We start from the raw sequence: 20,827 nt of genomic DNA, 5'->3' as shown, positions 1-20,827 counted from the left end.
AACTGCCAGAAGGCCCTCGGTGCTGGATCTTGGTGTCGGGCCAAAAGAACAAAGAATATCCACTTGCTTGTATCTGAAGGCATCTGTGTGAGCTGTGTGGTTGTGCATCTTTGCCTTGGTTTCTCCTCACCACTACCCGTGGGTGTTCAAGATATAACACTAGATTGGAGTCTACTGGCAGTCCTCCTCAGGCCAGGGGCATTTGCCAGGGGTGAGAGGAATTGTGGGCACCTGATCATATATTCCTGATGTTGTGTCTCTAAGAGTCTAGATGAAGCACACCTGGTTTGCATTGCATTTCTGGATGCCAACATATGATGCCACCATGTCCTTTTGCAGCAGGACACGTGGTGCTGTCTTTGTGGCTGCATTCTGTGTCTTGGCCACCATTATATTAGGTGACAGGTGACAATTCCTCTCAGAATTTGTTCCTCCCCACCCAGTAATTTCCCCTGCAAATCTTAGCCTCCAATAAGAATATGCAACAAATGAATACATTATTTGATGGTGCAGATATTCTTCTTCTTCTTCTTCTTCTTCTTCTTCTTCTTCTTCTTCTTCTTCTTCTTCTTCTTCTTCTTCTGAGGGAGAGATGATATTCAGCACTTCTATTTCCCCAGACATTTGAGTGGCAGCATCCAGGAAGCTGAGGTTTGGTTAATATAAAAGAGAGCCAGCTTTTGAGTCCCCAGAAACATTCCAAGCTGATTAAAGCAAGATTTCTTTTTCAAACATGAGGCTGGCCTGCAACCATTTATAACACTTTGCTCTGAAGTAATATTTTAGTCGTGAAGGCATTGTGAAGCAGATGACTTCAATCGGTAGACTTGTAATGCTTTTCGTTCGCAGACTGCCTTGAAATCAAACTGGGCGTATTTGAAATGCCAGATGTTTTTTTTAGAATTTTTAGCAACTGACATCCAGAAACCTCTTCTTGGCTACATTTCAGATGACCTATGTGTCTTACTTTCTTCCATGATTCCATTTATGGATAAATTGATTCCATCCTCTTTTTTAAAAAAAACAAACCAAAAAGCATGCAGGCAGATTTCTTATACTTTTGAGTATTGAAAGGTGAGCTTGGTGTTCAGTCAGAATTCCACACAGGTGTAAAGCATTATTTAGCAATTGCAACACACACTTTGTGGTAATGATAATTATGAATATTATGTCTGAAACCCTTTCACCATGAAGCTTGCTGCTTTTACTTATGCAGGGGCAAAAGCCTGTGTCCCCTCTTGAATAGCCAGCCACAGGCTTACAGCCCATTATTCATTTTCATGAAAACTGGCATTTCTTTCCTGCTCGACAAATCTGCTTGCTGAAGCACTCTTGCAGAACATAAGTTTCATGTGGTATTTTCTTTCTACCGTGTTTCTCATATTATAAGACATGTCTTATATTTATTTTTTCCTCAAAAAAACACACTATGGCTTATTTTCAAGGGATGTCTTATTTTTTCCCTCCTCCTGCCGCAGCCGGCATTGCTGCTGCGCCTATCACTATGTCTTATTTTCGGGGTATGGCTTATATTCCTTGAATGCTTAAAAATCCTGCTATGGCTTATTTTATGGGTATGTCTTAAAATATGAGAAACAGGGTATATTAATAGAAACATAAGGCTATTGTCACACCAGGCTGTTGCCTAGTAGCCAGTAGGTGGCCACATCAACTCCAACAGGACAAATCTCTGGCAAGCAAGCCAGCAAGCACCACTGGTGGCAGGTGGCCCAGGCGAACTGTTCAACAGAGGCAGGAGGTGCTAAATAGTGACTTGCTAAACTGCTGGAGGGGGAAGCTGATTCAGTAGGGCTGGGCGATATTTGGTTTTCAACATCACAATATATCACCAGCTAAACATCGTGATACACCAATATATCACAATGTCTGAAATAAGAATGGAACTATGTAGAGGCGAACAGTAGGGTAGGGTGATATCAGGTTTTCAATTTTGTGATACATCGCCAGCTAAACAGTGTGATATACTGAAATATCTCAATGTCTGAAATAAGGATAGACCTGATTTTCAACTTCGTGGTGTATCACCAGCTAAACATCACATTATACTGATGCTGGTGTGGTAGGCAAATACTGTATCACTACCATAGCTGCCAAGTTTTCCCTTTTCTCACAAGGAAGCCTATTCAGCATAAGGGAATTTCCCTTAAAAAAGGGATCACTTGGCAGCTATGATCACTACGTGGCATAAACCGTGAAGCCAGCCAATGCCTCTACATAGCTCCATCCTTATTTCAGACGTTGTGATATATGTCTGAAAAAAGGATGGAGCTATGTAGAGGCATATTTGCCTATGCCTACCACACCCGCACCCACATCATGATTTGCAATATATTGCCAGGTCAAGAACTATAATACCACAATATGGACTTCAAACCAGTTTTGGGCGATACATTGATATATCACCAGGGCCGGCCCTATGGCCAGGCTGGGTGGGGCAGGGCGCCACGGTGCTGGCCCGCCAGGGGGGGCGTATCGCAGCTGCACCCGCCCACCTGCCGGCTGCTCTTCCGCGCAGCAGCGCCCTCAGCAGTAGCACTGCGTGCTGAGCCCGCCTGCCCGTCGCACAGCAGCGCCCTCGGCAGCCGCGCTGCGCCTGCCCACCCGCCCGTCGCGCTGGGAAACGGGGCGGGGGGGCACCAGAGGGATCCGTCGCACCAGGGCACCAGAGGTGCTTAAGACGGCCCTGTATATCACCTTGCCCTGGTTCATTCATATGTTTCTTATTTCCGTGTCCTGATATCACTAACGCTATCATAAAGCCAAATGCATTAAAGGGCCATCTATTATTCAGAAATCACAGGGCTAGGAAGAAAGGTGTGAAGCTTCTGTGATGCAGCTTCAAGTGAATTATCTTGTTGAAAGTTGAAATCTCCCCCTTTCTATATCTTAGATAGATTTTTGGACGCTTGCCAGTTGAAGCACTCTAAAAATAATACTATGTGCCTTAGGAAATATTTTTTTTATTTAAGCTCTGTTCTTTTTTGTTTGTTTGTTTGTTTTCTAGATGGGCTTAGGACATGAAGAAGGATCTGGAGCCCCTTGCTTGAAGTGCAAAGACAAGTGTGAAGGATTTGAGCTACATTTCTGGAGGTAAGAGGAGAGATTTCCTGATTTACCAAAACATTTCTATTGCAGATAAGCTTGTCTGCACAACACAGGCCTCGTTCAGCCACAAACTGACTCGTTCAGACATAAACTTAGCTACATCACACATACGGACTGGGGGAAATTAAGGCATGAAGGAATTGTGAAGTCCATGTGAAAGTTCAAATCAGAAGCTACGACTCTTGCCGGCATTGATTCTGATTAGAACAGCAAGCGTGAGTTATGCTAGCATTTTCAAGGATATGAAAAAGACACTATACTATTCACTGCTATCGTGAACACATCTTGCCTGTGGGCTTCTCACAAGCTACTATGAGAACAGAATACTTGGCTAGGTGGACCTTTGGTCCCATGCACTAGAGCACTTAGATTCTTATGAGCATATAAATAAAATGTGGGTTCAGGCAAGCCAGGGCCAGTTCTCCCATGAGGAGAGTTGAGACCGCCCCAGGCGGCAGGGTCTACCAAGGCAGCTAATCCCATTGTCGATCTTCCTTTCTTTCCCTCCCCCCCCCCCCTGTTCCTGGTGTGGATCTTCCCTGGCCCTCTTCCTCCCTGGTGGGGAGGGAGGATGCCATTTTGAGCTCCGCCTCAGATGCCAAAATGTCTTAGGCCAGCCTTGAGGCAATTTAATGCTGTGTACAGTTGCTTTCTTAGAAGTCAGCTGATTTCCATCGGGCTCACTCCCAATGAAAGTACAGTTTTGACTGTACAGTGAAGAAATGATACCAGGGCTTGGTGTTGCTATAAAATTTAGCCACGGAGCCAAATGTGTTGATACCCGGTACTGCATGCCATGGATTGAACAGCCTGGGACTTTCCGCATGCTGTGTCCCTCCCCTGACCACTGTCTCCCTTTCCAAAGTGTGTGTGTATGTGTGGAAGAACCATCTTTTATACAGGCACCAAATCCCTGTGATGTCTGAGACGTTACCTATGAACCCCATCTTCCATTTAATTACGGCTTGTCCTGCCAACCTAGCAGTTTGAAAGCATGTCAAAATGCAAGTAGATAAATAGGAACCACTACAGCGGGAAGGTAAACGGCGTTTCCGTGTGCTACTCTGGTTCGCCAGAAGTGGCTTTGTCATGCTGGCCACATGACCTGGAAGCTATACGCCGGCTCCCTCGGCCAATAATGCGAGATGAGCGCGCAACCCCAGAGTCTGTCACGACTGGACCTAATGGTCAGGGGTCCCTTTACCTTTACCTTTACCTAAGCTTTATTACCATTAAGGATAAGAGGTGAGGGAGAATAATGAAAAAAAGGAAATAAAATAAATTCCTTTCTAAATAACATAGACTAGATCAGGCATCCCCAAACTTCGGCCCTCCAGATGTTTTGGACTACAATTCCCATCTTCCCCGACCACTGGTCCTGTTAGCTAGGGATCATGGGAGTTGTAGGCCAAAACATCTGGAGGGCCACAGTTTGGGGATGCCTGGACTAGATGAACCTTTTTGTGGGTTAGGGCATCATCATTATTACCACCAGTTCCACCTCTCAGGCGGGCACCATTGTCATTATAAGAGAACAAGGGAGGCATTCATGGTGAGTTTCAGCACTGCTTTTTCCAGAAAAACGGCACTGATTACCGCCACTGTTGTAACTGCCACCTTTTTCCAAAGTTGTTGAGCAGGGGGACCCCGTGGTAGCGGTATTATTAGTATATTAAATTTATATTTTGCCCTTCCTCCCAAAAGAAGCCCAGGGTGACAAACAACAACCTACAAAGCAATAAAAAGCTAAAACAATTCCAATACAGGTGCAGGCTGCGGAAAAAGCCTGAACTAGAGGAAGGCATGTTGGAAGAAGAAAGTCTTCAGTAGGTGCCAAAAAGTGAACAGAGACGGGACCTGTCGAATATTGACAGGGAGGGAGATCGTAAGGGTAGGTGTCAGAGCGCTAAAGGCCCAATGTGTATATTGTGTGGATGGTCCTCTTGATAAAATGCCATCTGCAAGAGACCTTCACCTGCAGAGTGCAGAGATCAACTGGGAATACAGGCAATGAGATGATCTTTCAGGTCATCTCCATAATCATCGTCACCTTTTTCCTGATTGTTCCCAAGCTTTTTTTTATGGGAGGGGCCACCCATTTCAGATTCACTATTACTGTCCTCACCTTTTCCCCCCTGTCTGGGCAACAGCAAGAAGTGTTCCCAAGTTGTCTGAGGAGCAGGGAGCACAGTGCAAAGGCAGAAACATAATGACAATTTCCTCTAATTTTGAGACAGTCGCATTTATTAAGGTAAACTAATGGGTGGGGCCCCAAAAGGGCTGCACAAAGGGCCCCACGGATCACAAATCACCCCTGAAGGTACATATTTTTAAAATACATGAATCAACATCAGTGTTATTCCAGCAGACTAAATAAACACCAGGCTCCCCATTCAGATTAATAAAACCATTGGCTCGGAATTGTGATGAGGGAATTGGTGTGCATCAATAGCTGGGTGGTCCCAGGTTGAGCTCTGCTGAATCTGCCACCTTTCCCATTTCAAGATAAACTGTGGCCAGAAGGTTGGTGGTTCAAGTCCACCCAGGGATGGGTGTGGCCAGGATTCCTGCATTGCAGAGATTGAGCTAGATGACCCTCAAGTGTCCCTTCCAACTCTACAATTCTATGGTTCTATGTATATGTATTTATACATGACATATTTTTCAAAGGAGATCTCTGTTAGCTTCTCTAAGTTTTGAAGGTAGTTTGTCAGGAATTTCATAATGACCCAACCTAGACTCCCCCCCCCCCGCAATTCCCTCCCCCCATAGATACATGACTCAGTGAATATATATGCATGAATGTCTCTGAAAAGCTTTCTGCAAAAACAAAATATGCCTTTAGGGTCTGCGGTACAATTATGTTCTTTTCCACTAGATGGGAGTGTAACATCTGTGAGAGGAAATCTGTTACACTGGAGCATTCTTGACATACCTGCCAGAAAATTCATATTGCCACTATGTAAAAACTATGGATCTGGTAGTCTCTGATTGCATGTGACCTTGACACATCTAATGGAAGGTTCCGGATCATATTCTGCAGTAACATGAAGCAATTGGTTCAGATCCTACCCTCTGGAGCAGGAGAAAGCAAGTTTGTTCCATCTTCCATGTGACAACCCTTTAGATATTTGAACACGGCTATCATATCTCATCTTAGTCTCCTCTAAACATACCCAACTCCCTCGGCCATTCCTCATAAAGCTTGGTTTCTAGATCCTTGGTTGTGCCTCAGAGAGGCACAGACCTGAGGGATAAACTTCCCACATGATTTGTCCATCTTGTATTGAAGCAGCAGACCACTGGTCTATCCAGCTCAGTATTGCCTAGGAGTTACGACATGCCACACTAGTAATGTAAGAGCCAGAGAGATGTCGTGGTTAGAGTGCTGGACTAGAACCAGGGGAACCCAGGGCAGAATTGCCACTTGGCCACAAAGTAAACTGGGTGGCCATGGCCCAGTCAGTCTCTCTGTTCCTCTGAGTGGTTGAGGGGCTAAATAGGGTGAAGAGAGACCCAAATACACCACCTTGAGGAAGTCAGAGGAAAGAAAGGTGTTGAGGCCATCAGGATAGATCTTCAGGGCAGAAGTCCAGGGCCCCAAACACAGCAGGGTTGGCTTCCCAAATATGTAAGTAAGTGAAGTAGTGCATATTATTCTATAAAGTGGCAGCAGCATAGGAGCATTCAGTCCAGGCATCCCCAAACTTCGGTCCTCCAGATGTTTTGGACTACAATTCCCATCTTCCCCAACCACTGGTCCTGTTAGCTAGGGATCATGGGAGTTGTAGGCCAAAACATCTGGAGGGCCGCAGTTTGGGGGTGCCTGATTCAGTCCATAGTCTTAAAACTATAGAACTGGTATTGAATGTAGGATATTAATCTGCCCCTTTTGCTCCCAGATAATTTATACCCAGGTGGCGCTGTGGGTTAAACCACTGAGCCTAGGGCTTGCTGATCAGAAGGTCAGCGGTTCGAATCCCTGTGACGGGGTGAGCTCCCATTGCTTGGTCCCAGCTCCTGCCAACCTAGCAGTTCGAAAGCACGTCAAAATGCAAGTAGATAAATAGGAACCGCTATAGCGGGAAGGTAAACGGCATTTCCATGTGCTGCTCAGGTCTGCCAGAAGCGGCTTTGTCATGCTGGCCACATGACCTGGAAGCTGTACACCGGCTCCCTCAGCCAATAATGCGAGATGAGCGCGCAACCCCAGAGTCGGTCACGACTGGACCTAATGGTCAGGGGTCCCTTTACCTTTACCTAATTTATACTAAGGAAGGAAAGAGGAAAATGTATTCATGAAAACAAAGGACAGCACACTGTTTAGCTGCTTGTTCACATCAATGTTACCAGAGTAATATTGACGCTGCTGCCCACCTTCCCAGAATGCTCTTCTCTCCCACAGAGAAAAGGGCTATTTCCTAAGAAATGAAAAAGCAAAGGAATCTGTCGTATTCATCATGTGACTTCACTAAGCTCCATTTTCAGCAGGGAAGGGACAGTTGAGGCAATTACTTCTAAGCACAGACAGTGACCTAGTTTGCACGTAGCACTCAGCCAAGAGAAGAGATTGCAGCCCTTTTGCCTCTCCTCGCTGGGCTTGCTGCTTCTGTGAGCTAAGCCATGGTTTGACTTAGCACATCATCAGAACCTGGGCTTGTGGTTTGTCTCGCTCCAGACAACTGTGAACTGCAACCAAGGTCGGTTCTTTGTTTACAGCTCAGCATTTGCCTAGAGAAGCAAAGCAACTGTGGTTTCCTCTCCTGGAGCCTCCTACACTTTCACAGAATTATGGTTATGCCCTCCTGAATGATATCTAAAGCAGGATATCACTCAGTTTCTGTTTACTTATATGAACATGGCCTAATCAGTGCTTTTCTCTTGAATCGCTAGGAAAATATGTCGAAACTGCAAGTGTGGGCAGGAGGAGCACGATGTTCCCACTAGTAACGAGGACGACCGCAAAGTGGGGAAGCTCTTTGAGGATACAAAATATACAACCCTCATTGCAAAGCTGAAATCGGATGGGATCCCTATGTACAAGCGGAACGTTATGATACTGACTAATCCAGTGGCTGCCAAGAAGAACGTGTCCATCAATACTGTGACTTACGAATGGGCACCTCCCGTTCAGAATCAAACCCTGGTGAGCTATCATGATACAGTCTTGGAAGCTTTTATGAAAACTAGAAGAAGGTATCCTTTTAACCACGGTTTCCCAAATTTGGGTCTCCAAATTCTATTCTATTTTAATACTGTTCCCATCATCCCTAGTTAGCAGGACCAGTGATCAGGGATGATGGGAATTGTAGTCCAAAAAACATTTGGAGACCCAGGTTTGGGAAACCCTGCTTTAAACTGAAGGAGGGGTGGATTGGAGTGTATAGAGAACACCCAGGACTGGGGCCATATTTTGATGTAAAACAACAGGAAAATATGAATGGAATTATTTCAGTAACCCTGGTACCCCTTCAGTTCCCATCAGTCTCAGATAGCATCGCCAGTGGTCCAAGATGAGGGGAAATCTAGTCCAGTGCCCCGGTTCTTCTTCCCTGCTATAAGCCATGTAAACATAATGAAGTTGGGTCTGGTGGTCAACTCCCCTTGCAAGTCTCTGATTGCTATAAAATAGTCACACAATGGAAATAGGATGATTGTGGAAGCAAGAGGGGTGAGGTGGAGGAAAGAGGTCGTGTTAATGGCTAGGATAAAGCATTGCATTAGAGATGTTCACCACCACTTAGGATGATTTACGACTTCCCAGATGAGCCCTTTCAAGAATACTTCCAGAAACAGGACATAGCGTTAGAAAACCTGCACAATTTATGTCATTGTTTAAAAGCTGAAGAAAAGCACTCAAGCCTGCACATTTCTGTTACTGTATATGGTCAGAACGAATTCAGAGCTGGGAATCCAAGCGAAAAGCTCCCCTTGGTTTATTAATGGCTCATCGAGATGCGATAGTTGGATAGCCTTGTTGGGATTCCCCACCCAGCCCAACCCCTTTGCATGTTTCAATCTTGAGTCAAGTTTATGTAGTGTCTTGCTGGCTGATCTAAAGCAGAAGGCTGGAGATGTGTGTGCAGCTTTGTAATCATAAGAGGGTTTTAGGGATTTTCCGGGGGGGGGGGGGGGCTTCGGCGTGCAGAAATAGCTTTTCTTCAGTTTTTCATGTATATCTTGCAGTACTTTATTTCATTTTAGGTTATTTAAACAAGCTAAAAAGCCTTCGATCTCAGTTCCAACCCTCACATGCTGGTTTTCCTCTGTGAGAAAGATTGCAATTAGCAGCCTGAAAGCTCTTGCAATGTCAGTATCTGAAAAGATTCAGTGTTGGCTAAACATTGTTCAAGCTGTTACTGCAGCGGAGTAAATGGCTGGGGTTTTTTGTTGTAAAGCATGTGCCTGCAGTGAGCTTCTGACTCTCAGTCCCAGTTACCTCCCTTCAGTTCCGCTGCCCACTTCTTGGTATCTGTTCGCGCCAAAGAGTAACAACTTCTTCTAAGCCCTGTTAATCTCCCCTTGGTTGCCTTCCTCCCTGCTGCCACCCTCCCCGTTTATAAAAGCAGGAATCCCAAGGGCATCTGATAAACTAATTCTTGCAATCCCTCCGGACTCTTTAGGCAAGACACTATATGCAGATGCTTCCCAAGGAAAAGCAGCCCGTGGCTGGCTCGGAAGGTGCTCAGTACAGAAAGAAGCAGTTGGCCAAGCAGCTGCCCGCACACGATCAGGATCCGTCCAGATGCCACGAGCTGAGTCCTAATGAGGTGAAGCAGATGGAGCAGTTTGTGAAGAAATACAAGAACGAGGCGCTCGGGGTGGGAGATGTCAAGCTGCCCAGCGAAGTGGAAGGCAAAGCTGCCGGCAAGGATGTCCCGACTAATGGGGAGAGAGGCACCTCGGCCACCGTAGGAGCCATGGAAGACAAAGTGGCTGGTCAAAAGGCACCCCAATATGTAAGTGGGCACATATGTATATTTGTCTTCCTGTCTGTTTGTGTCTTGTGTGCTGCAAACAGGAGCGGTACTGTCGATAAAGGGTAGCAAAACAATGGGGTTTTGTATTATTTTAGCCTGGTATTTCATGCTGCAGCATCCTTTGCACAGGGTTTATTTATTAAGTATTTTAGTTTTTTAAACTATTGACTGTTTCAGCCTGCTTGTTTTGCAAGCTAAGAGCAACAGGGGCAGAAGGAAAATGCCTCTGGGTCCTCCGCTAAGGAAAACACAGTATGTTCTAAAATGTGACTGTTCTGGGCCTTGGAGGTAACTCCTGGGAAAAGGAAACATGGAAATTGTAAAATTTGTAGAGTTGGAAGGGACTACAAGGGTCATCTAGTCCAACCCCCTGCATTGCAGGAATCTTTTGCCCAACATGGGGCTCGAACACACGACCCTGAGGTTAAGAGTCTCATTCTCTACCAACTTAGAAGCATAGCATCCCCTAGTTGGGACAGACCTCAGACACCATCTAGGCCAGGGGTGGCTAACTGCAGCTCAGAATCATGATTCCCCTCCAACCAGCAGTTTTTCCTGACCCCCAGATGATTTTGGCAGTGGCTCCAAAAAGAAAAGAAAATGGAACTCGACACAGGGTAGGCAGGCCAGTTTAAACCTGTCTGCCCAATGCCTTGATGGGGGTTCATATCATCCCCCTGTTGGTCATGGTGCGACTGGGGAGTGAGTGGTAATGCATGCGCGCACACACCTCTCAGCTTACCTGAGCATTGCACGTGTGTATTCAAGAGTGCGCAATAATAATAATAATTTTATTATTTATACCCCACCCATCTGGCTGGGTAGTGACCATGTCTACTTTGGGCCACAGCCAACATGGGCATGTGACCCTCAGAGGATTGGTCAAGGAAGAGTTCATCCCTTGGACCACAGCAAGCCACCCTGATTTACTCTGCCCCACGTCTCAGTGCAGGAATCTTGCAGTCACAGCATCCCAGAAAGGATGGAATTGTAGAGTTGGAAGGGACTCCCAAGGCTCCTCTAGTCCAACCCCCTGCAATGTCCAACATCTACTTAAATTTCTCCTGTGATGAAGGGCCCGCTGTTTCCTGAACCAGCTAAGTTCTCTGTTGAACAGCTCTTCTCATTGGGAAGTTTCTTCTTAATACTTAGGCAAAGCCTGCCTAATTTCCATCTGTTAGTTTTCTCCTTCAGTCTGGAGCAACGGGGAGCAAGTCTGCTCCACCATTTACATGACGGTCCTGCAGCTTCTACCGAGATATAAAATGCTGTATTTAGTACCTGCACGAAGATCAATATTTTTGTCTCTTGGGATGGCTGGTGAGCCTTGCTATATTTAAACGAGAGCCATTAGTTCTTGGAGGAAGCAGTGTGTTGTGGGTTTCTTTTCTTTTCAAGGTGAAAACTGACAAACTGTACAGAAAAGGAAAACTCCCAAGATGAAGAGGGAAGGACTCCTAAGTGGAAGCCTGGGTGGGGCAGGGAGAGAGAGATGGCACCCCCAACTAAATTTAATGAGGAAAGGCCTCTGCTTGAAATCAAACTAATAAATACAAAAGCAGACATCTCGTGGCTTCACTTACTGTTGGCAGAAAGTATTAAGCCATATAAACAGCATTGATCCACTTATTACTTACAAGACTTAAGTTAGAAGGAGCTGGCTGTAAATCATCCAGACTGCTGAGAAGACTCCACCCCTTCTGGACTTTAAGCCAGGCTGCTGTGGTCTCTTGGAGTCCTGAAAGGCCAACACTAGTATATCTAACCTTATATTTACGTATTTATTTTGGGGGGGGGCAGTTGGTTTTCATTTCCTTGTCATATATTAAGCCTATATTATTTCATTGCACTGTTTTACCTTGTTTGAATGTACTGATGTGTAACATGCAAATATGATTTCACAATGATGTGAAATCGATGTGAAGACACGAACTGTCAATCTGCATCAATCTGCAGAAATCTGAATTACATTTGCTCCAATTTAGCAGTCAAGATTGGGTTTTCCCAGGGGGTAGGTAAAGGTAAAAGGTAAAGGACCCCTGGATGGTTAAGTCCAGTTGAAACTGACTATGGGGTTGCGGCACTCATCTCCACTTTCAGGCCAAGGGCGCCAGCGTTTGTCTGCAGACAGCTTTCTGGGTCATGTGACCAGCATGACTAAAGCACTTAGGGCGCAGTGGGGTAAGCGGAAGTCTGGATAAGCCCTTACATAAACTTTAAAATCCCTTGGCTTCCTCGCAGTACTGCTTCCGGTGCAAACTGAGCATGAAGGAAGGGGACCCGGCTGTCTACGCCGAGCGGGCCGGCTACGACAAACTCTGGCATCCAGCTTGTTTTGTCTGCTGCACCTGCAGCGAGCTCCTTGTGGATATGATCTACTTCTGGAAGAATGGGAAGCTGTACTGTGGCCGACACTACTGTGACAGCGAGAAGCCCCGCTGCGCTGGCTGCGACGAGGTAAGCAAGGTCCCCCTTCTGCTCTGCATCCACGGAGAAAAGACCTGCCTGTCAAGATTTGCTGCCTTTTGATCAGACCAAGGGGAAAGGGCCTTAGCTCAGCGGCAGAGCATCTTGCTTTCCACACGGGAAGTCCCAGGTTTGATTCCCATCATCTCCAGGTAGCGCTGAGAGACATCCCTGCCTGAAATCCTGGAGGGCCACTATAGACCAGTGTTTCTCAAACTTGGGTCCCCAGCTGATGTTGGACTACACCTCCCATCATCTGTGACCACTGGCGCTGCTAGTGAGGGATGATGGGAGTTGTAGTCCCAACAACCCAAGTTTGAGAAACACTGCTATAGATTATACTAGATAGACCAATGGCCTTATTCTGTACAACGCAGCTTCTTCCATTGCTGTCCCTTTAGCCCAGCATTAGGATTTCACTAACAAGCAGAGCATGATGGTGAAAGGCAGCACCTGACCCCAAAAAGTATACATCAAGGACATGACTCCATTATCCAAAGCAGAGAGGCTGGGAAAGTCATCCATTCTTTTCCCACTCTGGTTTTTAATCCGAGGGGGAAATAAATTTGGCAGCTTCTAAAGCGGACTTCTCCTTTTGAGGTGGGCTTGAATGAACCCCCAGATTTCTTTTCTGAGATTTGCTCAGGAGCACTTTGCCAGCATCTCTTAGTCCTGAGCTGTGCAAGAGCCCTGGCTATAACTCCTTTTACCTGTAGCTCACCTTGTAGGTCCTCCTGACCCCTGGAGCCTATTTCTTTGTGTCCCATTTGCACTGTTCGTACACTACCCTCATTCTCAATACTTGGAAGGCATTCATAAGGGCGTAATATCCCTGCTGCACCAGGCCAGAGGCCCATCTAGTCCCATCATCCTGTTCTCACGGAATACCCATGGGAAAGCCCGCAAGCCATTCCTTTTTTCTCTGGGAGAGTCAAATCTCTGCTTTTTGCATTCACTGCTTTTGACAGAGATCTCCAGAGGTCCTGGTGAAAAGGGCGGGGAACGGAACGATGAATGCAACAAGCTGAAATGCACAGTGGAGCTATTTCATATGGTGGAAAAGTGTGCATTTCCTTAGCATTGTAAAGTGTTCCAGAACAAAATACTGGGGTGGTTGTATTGAATGTGTACCTCCCTTCCTTGTGTCCCTTCAGCTTATATTCAGCAATGAGTACACCCAGGCAGAAGGTCAAAGCTGGCATCTGAAACACTTCTGCTGCTTTGACTGCGACTGTGTCTTGGCTGGGGAGATCTACGTCATGGTAAACGACAAGCCTGTCTGCAAACCGTGCTACGTGAAGAATCATGCCGTGGTAAGAGAGTCACAATTTGCCTGCGGCGTGTAACTACTATGTACAGTTATGCGCCCAGATGTGCTTTCCCATATCTTGCCTTGAACAGTGGTTTCTTAAAACAATGTTATCCATAACAAAAAAAACCTACTGGCTTATCCATGCCCCACCCCAACCTGGTGGTTGTCAGCTAAGTTTTAATCGGAGTTGACTTAATGAAATTAATAGACCTAACATAGTCATAGAATTGTAGAGTTAGAAGACACTTTGAGGGTCATCTAGCCCAGACCCCCTGCAATGTAGGAATGTTCATTAATGTCAGTGTTTAAGGATGTTGGTTTATTGATGTATGCTCTTGATTCTAACTTGGTTGAATACCACCCAATGTTTTGTCTTTGATAGTGTTTCCTGTAAGCAACTCATTCACCATCAAGGTCCACTTCTCTTATCACGTGTTTTGTTCAGCATCTACACACAAACTCTTTGGAATGCCCAGCTTAGGCAAAAAGACTGGTACCGTAATATCAGGAATGTGCTGGTGACACACAGCTACTCCTGTCTTGTTCCAGAGTAGGGGGGGAAACCTGAGATTACGCTAGTAAGGAAGGGAAGTTTGTATGAAGTTGCCCTATCCTCTTGTCATCGTCCTGCATGCTGAAGAGCAACCAAGTTCAAGTAAAGATTTTGTGCATCATTCTTGACCACTTTGGGCAGTTTGTGTAAACCATCCCTTTGCTTGACCAAAGTTGACCTTGCCACCGTGTCTCCTTCCCAGATCATTCCCATGAGAGGTGGGGGGGGGGTTATGGCACTTTTTATGAGCTTCCAGGTGTGCTCCTCCATCACTTGCAATTTCTGCAGAATGCAGAAGTACTATTGCTAGTTTAGGCCAGTGGGAGAGCATGATGTTCATATTTCATTGCACTTGCTTGCGCTGCATGTGGAGTGGTGAAATGATTTCAAAGGAATCCTTCTCGATTTCCAGTGTTCTAACTGTACTAGAGATTTGCATGTCGAACTTTGCTCTGGTGCCTGAATAAACGCAGACAGAAAACAATAGGGGCCTGGGATTTAATTTCATTTGAATAGACCTAATGTACCTTGGGTATGAGGGACCCAGGTGGCGCTGTGGGTTAAACCACTGAGCCTAGGGCTTGCTGATCAGAAGGTCGGCGGTTCGAATCCCTGTGACGGGGTGAGTTCCCGTTGCTTGGTCCCAGCTTCTGCCAACCTAGCAGTTCGAAAGCACGTCAAAATGTAAGTAGATAAATAGGAACCGCTACAGCGGGAAGGTAAACGGCGTTTCCGTGTGCTGCTCTGGTTCGCCAGAAGCGGCTTTGTCATGCTGGCCACATGACCTGGAAGCTATACGCCGGCTTCCTCGGCCAATAATGCGAGATGAGCGCGCAACCCCAGAGTCGGTCACGACTGGACCTAATGGTCAGGGGTCCCTTTACCTTTCACCTTTTTTACCTTGGGTATAAAACTCCTGGGGCAACTGTCCTTGTCTAATGCTTTCATGGAGCAGTGACTCTCCTGCTATCTTCTAGACTGAAGTTTTTGTCACTTTCACTGCATTGTCCAAAATCATGGACAGCTGTTGTATTCTTGTGAAGTCCACTCGGCACGACCACCAGGGGAGTATCTCAGTGTGCAGTCTTATAAATATTATTCTTTAAAATGCAAAGAATGAAATGTTTTTAAAACATTGTTTAGCATCTGCACCAGTTAGTCCAAAGTTAATTACTTCCTCATTCGGGTTCCTGGGTTTCCTTTGTTCTACTTACAATGCTGCTTTTTGGAGCTTTATTTATTATTGTTCCTGTTTGGTTTTCCCTTCTCTTAATGAGTGTTTTCTGTCTGTAGTTTCGCTTAGCTTTTTTGTGTGTGCTTTTTAATCTGCAGTTCTTAAATTCAGCTTTCCCACTGATAGAGCAGTTATTCATCAGGACACTCTGTCTCCCCTCTTGTTCTGACCATTATCTGAAATGAACTGACTGGAAAACACTTCTTTGTGTTTCTTCAGGGCATCTATTTCTTTTTCCCCCCAAGAACTTTGCTGATGCATTACACTCAGTGACTCACATTAAAATAGAGAAGTGCAGAATTTAAGAAGTCGCAAAAGGGGTGGCCTTGTTCTCACAGTAGATGAAGCAGTGAGTGTACCACTGCAGAGGGGAGTTTGCATAATTGAAAAACCCTCCATTCAAACACACAAGAAGCACAAAGTCTTGCATGTATAAAACTAGCATGCCAGAAAGATGCCATTAACAACTGCTTGGAAAGGAAGAGCAGGGTTGTTGAGACTTGGTGGGGCATAGCTAATGAAGTAATACTCAAAACAGACCCCCTGAAATTTATTGGACCTTTGCTTTCAGTGGGTCAGATCTGCGTATGACTAACATTGGCTATCGCCCAGTATATATGTGCAGACTTACCTGTAAGCAGAGATGAGATGGCTCAGTTGGTAGAGCATAAGACTCTTAATCTCAGGGGCCTGGGTTCGAGACCCAAGGTGGGCAAAAGTTTCCTGCGTTGCAGAGGGTTGGACTAGATGACCCTCGTGGTCCCTTCCAACTCTATGATTCAATGAATTGGTGGTTCAACTCAGTCTGTAGACTTGCTATCGATATTTTTCTCTCTGCTTTCACAATCCTTCAACTAGGCACCCATCCCTGCAACTTTTCAGTGTGCTTATTTTAGGCATTACTGCATAGGAATTGCATCTCGCAGCTCCTCACCTGTAGGATAGACAGGCTGGTACATCAAACCACTGTGTAGAGTTTGCAGTTTACACAATATTGCCACCAAGTGGAGGCCTGTGGAAAGCACTCAGTATAGCGGCTCTTGCCACAAGGAAGAACAGGCCCAATCCACAGAATGGGCAAACAGTAGGCTTTGCCTCTTCTGCCTGCCGAGGATCCCTTTCTACGAGGCAAAATCTAGTCCTCGGCCTTTGCCTTTTCTACATTCCACAGGCAATTTCAAGGCACAAAAGAGAAACCAAGGATGTTGAGTAATGTTGTCATCATGATAAATTATGTTACAACTGAAGCAGTGTTAGAAACTCAGGTATATAAACTAGACGCCATATTACAGTCACCAAAACAGAATGCCTAGTTGCCACTTGGGGGCAAGATGGCTCGAAAGTCATATTTTTCCATGTGACTTTTTGGTTCCTGAAAATCATTCTGATTGTGCAGATAAAATATAACAGGTAGGATTCTACAGGATGTGTTGCTAGTCTGTGAAAACAGTCAAGGGTGAAGGATCCCCAGGCATGCACCTCCAGGTGGTGGAAACATCAGGCACCATCCTGGCGCCCAGGCATCTTCACTTGGTCGCAAGTGGCCGATAGCCAGGTGCAAAATGTGCCTGGCAAATTTCAAATGCTGAGCTGAAGTCATAACAACATCTGTATTGAATATGCTGGGTTTCGTTGTCGTATAAAACAGGAAATAAATCCATTTTTTGTTTCTCTTGTCTCCTCGCTAGGTCTGCCAGGGTTGCCACAACGCTATCGACCCCGAAGTTCAACGTGTGAGTTACAACAATTTCAACTGGCATGCCACCACAGAGTGCTTTCTGTGCTCCTGTTGCAGCAAGTGTCTCATTGGCCAGAAGTTTATGCCAGTAGAAGGAATGGTTTTCTGCTCGGTGGAATGTAAGAAAAAGATGATGTCCTAATGGGAAGAGAACCCGGATCAAGCCAAGTTTTGCTTTACTTCAGAACCCTCTGCATTTCTACTGTATTGGGGCGTTTTTAAAAACAAAATTGAACGTATTAAATGGCAAATTCCAAAGATTTTTTTTTAACATTTCTAACTTGATAGCTTTTGATTAAGTACTTCCAGCACTTCTGTATTCTTACTACTTTGTTACTACTTGTTGCAAATGTTCCTCACATATAGGGAGCCTGATATTCCTGATGTATTTCAAAGACTAGATGAGGCATCCCCAAACTGCGCCCCTCCAGATGTTTTGGCCTATAACTCCCATGATCCCTAGCTAACAGGACCAGTGGTCGGGAAAGATGGGAATTGTAGTCTAAAACATCTGGAGGGCCGAAGTTTTGGGGATGCCTGGACTAGATGCTCTCAAGTCTTCTTTTATACACATTTTAAAACAAACTATGTAAAAATAAAACAACAACTTGGTATGTTGTAAATCAGTGTTTCCCAGACTGGGGTCTCCTGCTGTTTTTGAACTACAATTCCCATAATCCCTGACCACTGTTCCTGCTAGCTAAGGATGATGGGAGTTGTAGTCCAAAAAGAGCTGGAGACCCAAGTTTGGGAAACACTGTTGTAAATGTTATACCATACTCCAGATGTTGCTGGACTACAACTCCCTTCATCCCTGACCATTGGCTATGCTGTCTGGAGCTGATGGGAGTTGGGGGTCTAGCAACAAATAGAAGGCCACATGTTTTGGGTTCTACCATTACAAAAAAATCTCCCAGAACAAATACCACAATATTTGGTGGGAATGCTAAGCTAGAATCCTTTTCCTGGACATGCTTGCTTCATATCTGAGGTGAGATTTTGAATGTGTGGAGTGGCATTCAAACATTTGAATTCCTCACTTTCAGTCTGAAGCATTACACACAGATCATATCTGTTGGCCTGCTGATTCTGTACAGCAGCCCTCAAACATAATTAGGCTGAAATAAAAAAAAATTTAAGCCTTCCTACTTCCACTGAGCATCTTGCACAAATGCCCCAAAGCTTTGGCTCCAACCTTTAATATTTGCATTAAAACACTTTCCCTTCTTTGTTAGGTTTAAACTTTTTGGGTTTTTTTATTTAAAAAAGCAGCGGTGGACTTTTTGGTGCTTAGAATGTGACTTGCTTTCTATTAATCTGAAGTTTTGTGCCTCTTTCTCTGTCCTCTTCCAATCAGGCTTGTTATCATATTGTTATATTTTGTCTCTTCATTTTATGTATTGTCCAGAATTATAGGCAATAGGAAAGATTTAAATTTGCCCATGCCTCTGCACATGAATGAGATTTTTAATACAGGGAAGCTACACCTGGAGGCCACAAGTTGTCAACCCCTGGTGTAAACAGTATATAGGCTAATGGGTCTGATTTTGTATAAGGCAGCTTGCAAGCTAGTTATTGTGATGCTGAAATTTCTTTATGACGAATGTAAGAAGGTACATAGCGAAGGAATGTGGGCTCTTGGCTTTGTAAACTATGCAAACCCTTTCCATTCAACCCTTCTAAGACTAAACAAACGTGTAAACTTATATTCATGCTCTCAAATAAAACTTTCACCAAACCATTTGCTAGCTTGAAATCTTTCATTTGCCTCTTGGTAACTGTAATGACAAGGCTATTCCAGAAGGTGGTGATCGTTTCAAAGACAAAAAAAAACGCTCTCTGACCAATTTGAAGCTTTTGATAATACAGTTGCGAAGAAAAGCGGTGTTTTCTCTTCCATAGCTTTAAGCGCTTAATGGTCTGTCTGGGTAAAACTGGCCATTAGACTCTTAGCTCTGTAAATTTGTTTCTTGAAGCTTTGCATTAAAATCTCTTAGAGGGTATGTGATGTTAGCAAATGTGACCCATGGCAATGATTCAGTGATTTTAATACATATATTCAGAAATAAACATATCTAGTAGGCTTCCCATGTTCTTCTCGGACCAGAGGTGGTGCTTCACACACCTACCAGGAGGTGAGGGTCCTGTATGCATGCAGAGGTTCTCTTACTTTTGCTGTGGGGGGGAACCCAGAACAAAACCAGAGACTTCACCTTGCTCAAACGATAGCACTTTATGGAGCCTTGTATCACCTGGTTCTGGTAAAATGGAATAGTAATAAAACTGAACCTTTACAATGGACATCGTTAGCTGCAAGAGGAAATAAGGTGTGATTATTTTTCTGAGCAGCTAACAATGCAAGAATTACTTTTGCATTCCTTTGTGCTTGCAGGAGATTCGTCTGAAAACCTAGGCACTTAGAAGCTAACAATAAGATTAGGCTCTTCTTTTGCAAGCTTTCCGGGAACAAAAGTTAAAAGTAGCTTTATAGTTCAAAGGAACCCAAGGCCTCAGGTGTAATTTATCCCAAGATATGCCAGTCTCACCTACAGCTGCTTATTTCTCTCATGAAAAGCTTGACGAAACCTTTTCATCCAGAAAAGCACATTGGGCAAAAGATGCTGAATGACTACTGGACACCAGAAACGGCTTCTGGAAGATTCTGTACCATTTTAATAACAATAATTAATAATTAATATATTATTATTAATAATAATACCCCACCCATCTGGCTGGCTCCCAACAGAATATTAAAAACACAATAAAACGTATAACATTAAAAACTTCCCTTAACAGGGTTGCCTTCAGATGTTTTCTAAAAGTCATATAGTCATTTATTTTCTTGATAACTGAAGGGAGGGTTCCACAGGATGGGCGCCATTACCAAGAAGGCCCTCTGCCTGGTTCCTTATAACCTCACTTCTCGCAGTGAGGGAACCACCAGAAGGCCCTCGGAGCTGGACCTCAGTGTCTGGGTTGAACAATGGGGGTGGAGATGCTCATTTAGGTATATTGAGCCCTTTAAAGGTCAGCACCAACACTTTGAATTGTGCTCGGAAACGTGCTGGGAGCCAATGTAGGTCTTTCAGGACCAGTGTTATATGGTCTCAATGGCCACTCCCAGTCACCAGTCTAGCTGCTGCATTCTGGATTAATTGTAGTTTCCGGGTCAGCTTCAAAAGTAGCCCCACGTAGAGCGCATTGCATTTTAAAGAATGTTGGTCAGTATTCGAATAGTGTATACATAGACAGAAAAGAGAGTTAACCCTATTATTTATTATTATTTCTTCTTCTGAACCAAAATGGTCAAAGGCCTGGAAACGATGCCTTATGAGGAACGACTTAGGGAGCTGGGCATGTTCAGCCTGGAGAAGAGAAGGTTAAGGGGTGATATGATAGCCATGTTCAAATATATGAA

The 20,827-nt window shown here is 44.8% G+C and overlaps 1 protein-coding gene across 1 annotated transcript in view; it reads left to right on the top strand.

Moving 5' to 3' along the window:
• The window catches only part of TES (testin LIM domain protein), a 28,352-nt gene extending 9,202 nt beyond the window's left edge, over window positions 1-19,150 (top strand). Inside the window, exons 2-7 of the mRNA XM_035128226.2 lie at window positions 3,026-3,111; window positions 8,020-8,272; window positions 9,750-10,085; window positions 12,348-12,563; window positions 13,727-13,885; window positions 17,360-19,150. Of these exons, the coding sequence (XP_034984117.1) occupies window positions 3,026-3,111; window positions 8,020-8,272; window positions 9,750-10,085; window positions 12,348-12,563; window positions 13,727-13,885; window positions 17,360-17,551 (1,242 nt within the window). The 3' untranslated portion in view covers window positions 17,552-19,150. The remainder of the gene's footprint in view (window positions 1-3,025; window positions 3,112-8,019; window positions 8,273-9,749; window positions 10,086-12,347; window positions 12,564-13,726; window positions 13,886-17,359) is intronic.
• The last annotated feature ends 1,677 nt before the right edge of the window (window positions 19,151-20,827 follow it).

The sequence above is a fragment of the Zootoca vivipara genome, chromosome 10 (genome assembly GCF_963506605.1).
Source record: "Zootoca vivipara chromosome 10, rZooViv1.1, whole genome shotgun sequence".
NCBI classification, from domain to species: domain Eukaryota; kingdom Metazoa; phylum Chordata; class Lepidosauria; order Squamata; family Lacertidae; genus Zootoca; species Zootoca vivipara.
Note: the sequence above shows the minus strand (reverse complement) of the source record. Positions and strands in the feature narration are given on the sequence as shown.